Source organism: Gekko japonicus, unplaced genomic scaffold, assembly GCF_001447785.1.
Source record: "Gekko japonicus isolate JY-2015 unplaced genomic scaffold, Gekko_japonicus_V1.1 scaffold3274, whole genome shotgun sequence".
NCBI classification, from domain to species: Eukaryota; Metazoa; Chordata; class Lepidosauria; order Squamata; family Gekkonidae; genus Gekko; species Gekko japonicus.
In genome coordinates, this window is record NW_015164761.1 from 60,377 (window position 1) to 69,052 (window position 8,676).

The 8,676-nt window shown below is 40.8% G+C and overlaps 1 protein-coding gene across 1 annotated transcript in view; it reads right to left on the reverse strand.

The window, feature by feature from the left end:
* The window catches only part of LOC107109122 (zinc finger matrin-type protein 1-like), a 48,457-nt gene extending 45,121 nt beyond the window's left edge, over positions 1-3,336 (reverse strand). The window contains exons 1-2 of the mRNA XM_015409691.1: positions 3,277-3,336; positions 2,732-2,888 (exon numbers count right to left, since the gene is read on the reverse strand). Of these exons, the coding sequence (XP_015265177.1) occupies positions 2,732-2,888; positions 3,277-3,336 (217 nt within the window). The remainder of the gene's footprint in view (positions 1-2,731; positions 2,889-3,276) is intronic.
* Between the last annotated feature and the right edge of the window lie 5,340 nt (positions 3,337-8,676).

An 8,676-nucleotide genomic window follows, 5' to 3' on the forward strand; every position in this document is an offset into this window, starting at 1 on the left:
TATCTATCTATCTAAAAGACAATGACTATCATAGATATAGTATTGCAGGTTAATTACAAAAAATATGTAGAGAGAAATCTTTGATCATAATTCTCTTTCCAGGGTAGATAGGAACTTAATGGTTTGTCTGCGCTCTCTCTTAAGAAGTGAACAGAACTGAAAATGTGAAAGAGGGAGTAAGTGATGGCTTTTTTTTGTCTCTTACCCGGGCTGTTATCATCTTAGCAGTATTATGAGCAGGGTATATTGATACTAATGTATGAATAGTAAAATTAAATTGGAGGTGGGGTGAAAACAATCAGAATAGACAGATTTGTAACTACTAAGATATGTTCAATAAAGTGGTTTATTAAAAATTAGGTATTTAGTATCGGGAATGTAATTCTATAGGGAGAGATTTGACAATTTAATAAAATGAATAGAATACATTTTGACAACTTTGTAGAGAGGCATGAAATACATGATTTGTAAAACCAAAGAGATGACAATTTACTAGAGATGGAATACAGAATTGATTATTATCTGTGTGTAAATTTTTGCTTCCAGTTTGTGGTTCTTTTGTTTTGCTGGGATGTGAAAATAATGTATAATTACTCTGTTAATTCTTTTGAAAATTAATAAAAAGATGTTAAAAAAAAGGTACCAGGGCTACCAATATTACAGCCATATGGACCTTACCACCAGGGTTCCAAAGTGTGGGCCATTCCTCCTGACAGCCATGGGCTTGGGAATGACTCAAGATATATATCAGGCAAAAGGAAATCTCGTGAAATCAAATGTGGTCCTGATGTCTTGAACTTGGAATTCCTGTGTGCTGTCAGTGCCATTATGAACAACAGCTTAGACCTTAAAGGTGACCCTCATTTGTCCAGAGAGATCAAAATCACATTCCCAATATGAACACCCTCCCTGGAATTGTCCCATTTACCCAAACATGAAAAATGTCCCCAGACTTTCCCCTTGAACAAGAGATATATGAGCCTCTTTTGCCTCCTTCCTTTCAAAGTCCCAGTGAGGTTCCTGGGATTCTTCTTCCCATAGTTGGGTAGCACTGCCAGGTCCTCAGACTTCCTGTCATGCACAATCAGTTCACTGTTCCCTTTCACTGCAGCAGATCTCCTGGCCCAGACAGTCTTCCAGTGCTGGGGCACTCTTTCAGCTCACTCTGCCCTCTTGCTTGTGCATCATTGGAGTTTTCTGTGATTCAACCATCAAAACAAACCTGGCCAGGTTTTGTTACCCACATGTGGGTGGAGAGGGGAATGGAGTTGTAGAAACTACAACTCTTCTCCATGACAGCATCTACCTGGGAACCTTTGCGGGGTTGATTTAACAACATCCCCCCCCCAGAAAGACTCTCCAAATGTTCCAGCATGGCCCCAGACTCAATCTTCCATATTATTCTGGACTGCCAACTGCACACATCTTCAAGAATGAAACTGTTACCCCTTAGGTCACACTTATTTACTAATAATCTTAAAACTGTTCAATATCTTCTTAACGATGTTAATACTGATACTACAATTATGGTTGCAGAATTCTTAGCTGAATCAGACGCACTTAGATACAGTCTTTTTACATAATACGCATACTTTATTGTCTAGAAGTCAATGTATTTTCTCAAATGTATTATATACTACTATGCCATTAAAGGTGTCTGAATCTGAATCTCTCCTCTTGAGAATAGCTCACAAGTGATGAATAGGCAGTAGTGGGAGGTGCCCCACCCATAAGGGAAAGAAGGATCCTGACTGGGATAGAAGCATGGTGTACTCTATGTGTCTTACCCAGTTTTCATAGTGGATGGAACATGCCACATTTCCGTTGATAAAGAAAAATTGCTTGAGTTGGGTGATAACATTGCTTCATTTGAGAAACTGATCTAATTCTCTGTGTTGTCCAATTTAGGCTGTACTAAAATGTTACTCCTAAGTATTTGAAAGTTTTGACCTGTTCAACTTCTGTATTGCCGAATCTCCATTTACTTGGACACCAGCGTTTTGAAAATTTTTGTGCATGAAAGAATTGTGGTATCATCCACATGAAGAAGAGGGGTGGCATAGGGACCCAATGTAGGTGGATGACCATTAATGGGCTCCAGATGCAAAGCTAAATAATTTAAAAATAAATTTAAAAGAAGGGGGGGCCAGTATACAGCCTTGTTTTACTCCTTTTTGTAATGGGATCTTTGCTGTCAAATGTCCACTTTCTGTATATTTTACTTGACAGAAGGTGGATGAGTGGAATTTTTAAATAAAAAATAGGAGGTGGGGGTCCATCTTCATTGGTTCTAGCTTTTTCCAGAGTAGATGTCTAGCGATTGAGTCAAATGTGCCTTTCATATCAATAAAAGCTGCATAAAGTTTTTTTGTACCGACTTCATATATTTGTCGGCTAAAAAGGATAGAAGAAAACAGTGGTCAATGGTGGAACTTCCTTTCGAGAACCCAATTTGTTCAGGACAAATGATTTCTTGTGTCAGTACACAAGTTTTTAGGCATTTTTCTAAATATTTGGCATAAAGTTTGCCGATTACAGAAAGAAGACTGATTGGCGGATAATTATTTGGACATTTAGGATCGCCTTTTTTGAAAATTAGAATGATAATGGAATTCAGCCAAGATTGTGGCATTGTCCCATGTTGATTGATTTGGGTAAACAAATTAGAAAGTGGAGGGGCCCAACACTGATAATGTTTTGTGAGTACTTCAGCGGGGTCCAGGAGATTTACCTGTTTTAAGTTCTGAAATTAGATCAAGCAGTTCTTCCACTTCTACTGGAGACCAATTAGGAACATTATCTGCTATGGTGTTATCCCAGTCTGCTGGAAAAATTGCGGGGTCAGCAAAAGTCATATTGTAGTAGTTGACCCAGGAGAGATATTTAATCTGGGGAAGAGGAGAGATTCACTCAGGGTTGCTTCAGGAGAAGATGACATTTCTGCAGCCACCACCTCCCCACTCTCACCTACAAAAAGAGATTGTAGAATTTACATCATCACAGGGCATCAGGTACAGTATTCTGGGATGTGGAAAGGCAAACAGTTTCCAGCTAAGATGTATATGCATGTAATAGCAGTGGGCTGTCCAACCAGAGTAGCTCTTACACTGCTGACTTTCAAAGTTGCCAGCTCCTAGAGCTAGAGGAAAGAAGCTATTTGTTCACAGCCCCAAGAAATGACAGGTTCCTAATTCTTCGACAGAGGCTTGCCTGCATTCTGCTCCCCCCTTGTCATGCTGTTTTTATGCTGAAGTTGTACATGGGGGTGGCCCCTACCCTGTCAGCAGCCAAGCCAAGCTTCTTCTGGTCAGGCATGGGAATGCTTCCACACATCATTTTTAGCGGTTTAAAAATAGTTATTGATGCTGCTTTTTTGCTGTAACACTTCTAATGCCAAGCAAGATAAAGCTAAAGAGAGAATATTCTCCTACTGAAACTTCTGTAGAAGGAGGCAGCTATAGACAAGAGATGGCAGACTTTCCCACTGGACTACCATGCTGAGGTGCACATTTCAGTAATCAAACCCACTGTAAGGTTCCACAGCCAAACAATTGAGTACACGCTTATCATAAGGTTATACTTTATTGCCAGAGCTATAGAGGCAGTAACATCGTCATTGTTAGGAATGGCTACGTTCCTATAAGCATAATGGGATATAGGGTATTCGTATGCACCCCCCCCATCCCTAGGCTAATTGGCCTGACTTCCGCACGTGGGAGAATGGGTTAAAGCCGAACTAGTTCCACGGGTAATTGATGGGAAAACACTACACAGGCAGCCTACAAGGTCAGAGATAATAAGGAACAAAGGAATGCAGCAGCAGTTGGTACACAGGTCAAGCAAATGCTCTCTTGCTCATAAACATCATGGCAGCATAGCTGACATTCTGCCCACCCAAAAGTCAGCCCCTCCCGGGCATTCTGGAAGGTCTCCCGGGCATTCCGAGAGAAGAATTTACATCATCACAGACCAAGTACAGTTCCGCAGGGCCTGTAAGACGGAGCTCTTCCGCCAGGCTTTTGAATAGGAGCCACCACCACCACTGTATCACCAACGCCCTATGATTTCCGTATATGGCCATCATGATGCGAGTATCATGGGTGGGAACAGGACGTTTGTAGGGGACGGCAAGGCAGTGGGGATACGCACTGCTGTAGCTGCCTAGCTAGGATATTGAGGACACCATCTTGCTTTTAAAAATCTTAACATCGGAACCGGAATAGAGGAGCACCAAAAATGTTTTATGATGTTATTAACTGTTTAATTGTTATGTAATTTAACATTTTGTATTATTTTATCATGTTATTTGGCACTTTGCCCTGTTAGCCGCCTTGAGCCTTCGGGGAAGGCGGGACAGAAATCTAAACAATAAATAAATAAATAAATAAATAATAAGAAGAGAAGAATATAAATTACAAGCCTTTGCAGATGACTTGGTTTTTATTTTAGAAAACCCATTAGACTCTGTGACCCAACTCTTGAAAACATTGCAAGAATATGGTCGAGTAGCTGGACTGAAAATCAATTTTAATAAAACAAAGATTTTAACACAGAATATTACAAAAGAACAAATCCACAAACTGAAAGAAAGTTCAGGCATTGAAGTCCAGAAGGTTAAATATCTAGGAATAAACTTAACAAATAGATGTAGTTCCCTATTACAGGACACCTATACAAAACTCTTAATGGAAATTAAGAAAGATTTGGAGAAATTGAAAGATTTGCAAATGTCTTTAATGGGAAGAATAGCCACTAAAAAAATGAATATCTTACCAATTCCAATTTTCTTACCAAAGTTGATTTTCTTATTTCAAACAATTCCAATTATTCAAAATCAACAATACTTCAAAGAGCTTGATAAACTGGTGTCACAATTTATATGGCAAAACGAGAAGCCAAGAATCAAGTTAAAAGCTTTACAAGATGCAAAAGAAAGAGCTGGATTTGCTTTATCAGATTGGCTTTTATATTATAAAGCAGCTACATTGACTTGGGTGAGAGAATGGATTATCTTGGAAAATACAAGGCTATTAAAATTAGAAGGACATGACTTACTACTGAGTTGGCATTCATTTGCATGGTACAACAGAGACAATACACATAAATATTTCAAGCAACATATTCTTAGAAGATTACTATTGAAAGTATGGGAAGAAACTAAAAGACTTTTCTATTCTAAGATACCAAAATAGGTCTCACCACATGAAGCTTTTAGAAATCCAATCTTATTCCAAAAAATTTTACTGTGTAGATATGAAGACCTGCTGGAAAATAATAACAAACTAATTACAATTTTGTTGTTGTTCAGTCGCACAGTCGAGTCTGACTCTTCGCGCCCCCATGGACCAGCTCCCACCAGGCCCTCCTGTCTTCCGCCGTCCTTTGAAGTTTGCTCAGTTTCATGTTCGTTGCATCTATGACACTGTCTAACCATCTCATCCTTTGCTGTCCCCGCCTTCTTTGACCTTCAATCTTTCCCAGCATCAGGGTCTTCTCCAGTGAGTGCTCCCTTCTCATTGGGTGGCCAAAGTATTTGAGCTTCAGTTTCATTATCTGGCCTTCCAGGGAACAGTCAGGGTTGATTTCTTTTAGGATTGACTGATTTGATCTTCTTGCAGTCCAAGGGACTCTCAAGAGTCTTCTCCAGCACCATAGTTCAAAAGAATCTATTCTTCGGCGCTCGGCCTTCCTTATAGTCCAACTCTCGCAGCCATACATGACTACTGGGAATACCATTGCTTTGACCATGCGGACTTTTGTTGGCAGGGTGATGTCTCTACTTTTTATCATGCTGTTTAGGTTCGCCATCGCTTTCCTCCCAAGGAGCAGGCGTCTTTTAATTTCATGGCTGCTGTCACAGTCTGCGGTGATCTGGGATCCCAGGAATGTGAAGTCTGTCACTACTTCCACAACTTCCCCTTCTATTTGCCAAGGAGTAATGGGGCCGGATGCCATGATCTTAGTTTTTTTGATGTTAAGCTTCAAACCCACTTTTGCGCTCTCCTCTTTTACCCTGAGCAAGAGGCTCTTTAGGTCCTCTTCACTTTCAGCCATTAGAGTGGTATCATCTGCATATCTGAGGTTGTTGATCTTTTCCCCAGCAATCTTAATTCCCGCTTGTGATTCATCCAGGCCAGCATTTCGCATGATGTACTCTGCATATATATTAAATAAGCAAGGCGACAATATACATCCTTGTCGTACTCCTTTTCCTATGCTAAACCAATCAGTTGTTCCATATCCGGTTCTAACTGTCGCTTCTTGGCCCTTATACAGGTTTCTCAAGAGACATGTGAGGTGGTCTGGTACTCCCATCTCTTTAAGGACCTGCCATAGTTTGTTGTGATCCACACAGTCAAAAGCTTTAGCATAGTCAATGAAGCAGAAGTAGATATTTTTCTGGTACTCTCTTGCTTTCTCCATAATCCAGCGAATGTTGGCAATTTGATCTCTAGTTCCTCTACCTCTTCGAAACCCAGCTTGTACTTCTGGTAGTTCTCTATCCACGTACTGTTGAAGCCTAGCTTGTAGGATCTTGAGCATGACCTTGCTAGCATGTGATATGAGTGCAATTGTGCGATAGTTTGAACATTCCTTGGCATTGCCCTTCTTTGGGATTGGAATGTATACTGACCTTTTCCAATCCTGTGGCCACTGTTGCGTTATCCAAATTTGCTGGCAAATGGAGTGCAGCACTTTAACAGCATCATCTTCTAAGACTTTGAATAGCTCAGCTGGAATACCATCACCTCCACTAGCTTTGTTGTTAGCAATGCTTTCTAAGGCCCATTTAACTTCACATTCCAGGATGTCTGGCTCAAGGTCAGTGATTATACCGTCGTGTTTGTCAAGGACATTGAGGTCTTTCTTGTATAGTTCTTCTGTGTATTCTTGCCATCTTTTCCTAATCTCTTCTGCTTCTGTTAGGTCCCTACCGTTTTTGTCCTTTATCATGGCCAGCTTTGCATGGAACGCTCCCTTGATTTCTCCAACTTTCTTGAAGAGATCTCTAGTCCTTCCCATTCTATTGTTTTCTTCTATTACTTTGCACTGTTCATTCAGGAAGGCCTCCTTATCTCTCCTTGCTGTTCTCTGGAAATCTGCGTTCAGTTGGGTAAATCTTTCCTTTTCGCCTTTGCCTTTCGCTTTCCTTCTTTCCTCTGCTATTTGTAAAGCCTCATCAGAAAGCCACTTTGCTTTCTTACATTTCTTTTTCTTTGGGATGGTGGTGATTGCTGCCTCCTGTACGATGTCACGAACCTCTGTCCATAGTTCTTCAGGCACTCTATCTATCAAATCCAGACCCTTGAATCTATTCTTCACCTCTACTGTATATTCATCAGGGATGCGATCTAGGTCAAACCTGAATGGCCTCGTGGTTTTCCCAATTTTCTTCAGTTTAAGTCTGAATTTTGCAATGAGTAGCTCATGATCTGAACCACAGTCAGCTCCAGGTCTTGTTTTTACTGACTGGATAGAGCTTCTCCATCTTTGACTGCAAATTATATAGTCAATCTGATTTCGGTGTTGCCCATCTGGTGATGTCCATGTGTAGAGTCGCCTCTTAGGTTGTTGGAAAAGGGTGTTCGCTATGACCAGTGTGTTCTCTTGACAAAACTCTGTTAACCTTTGCCCTGCTTCATTTTGCTTTCCAAGGCCAAACTTGTCTGTTATTCCAGTTACCTTTTGACTTCCTACTTTAGCATTCCAGTCCCCTATGATGATGAGGACATCATTTTTTGGTGTTAGTTCTAGGAGGTGTTGTAGGTCTTCATAGAACCGGTCCACTTCAGCCTCTTCTGCATCAGTGGTTGGGGCATACACTTGAATTACTGTGATGTTGAATGGTTTGCCTTGGAATCGGACAGAAATCATTCTGTCATTTTTGAGATTGTATCCCAGTACTGCCTTTTGCACTCTCTTGTTGACTATAAAGGCCACACCATTTTTTCTACGAGATTCCTGGCCACAGTAGTAGATATAATGGTCTTCTGAGTTAAATTCGCCCATTCCTGTCCACTTTAGTTCACTGATTCCTAGGATATCGATGTTCAGTCTTGCCATCTCATTTTTGACCACGTCAAGCTTACCTTGATTCATAGATCTTACATTCCAGGTTCCTATGTAGTATTGTTCTTTGCAGCATTGGACTTTCCTTTCACCATCAGACACATCCACAACTGAGGGTCCTTTCGGCTTTGGCCCAGCCGCTTCACTCTTTCTGGGGTTACTTGTACTTGCCCTCTGCTCTTCCTCAGTAGCATATTGGACACCTTCCGACCTGAGGGGCTCATCTTCCGGCGTCATATCTTTTAGCCTTTTGTTACTGTCCATGGGGTTTTCTTGGCAAAGATACTGGAGTGGGTTGCCATTTCCTTCTCCAGTGGATCACACTTGGTCTGAGTTCTCTGCTGTGGCCTGTCCGTCTTGGGTGGCCCTTCACGGCATAGTGAAAAGCCAATTGAAATAGATAAAATATTGATTTATACACATGATAAGCTTATTAAGAAATTGTATAGTATAATGTTAGAAATTAAAACCCAAGATGAAGTGGTAAAATACTCTATGGTTAAATGGGCACAAAATTTGGGGCATAATATTGATTTAGATCAATGGTCTAAGCTCTGTTTCTTTTGCTCGACCTCCTGCGCTTGCTCCTGTCAGCATCGCTTGGTT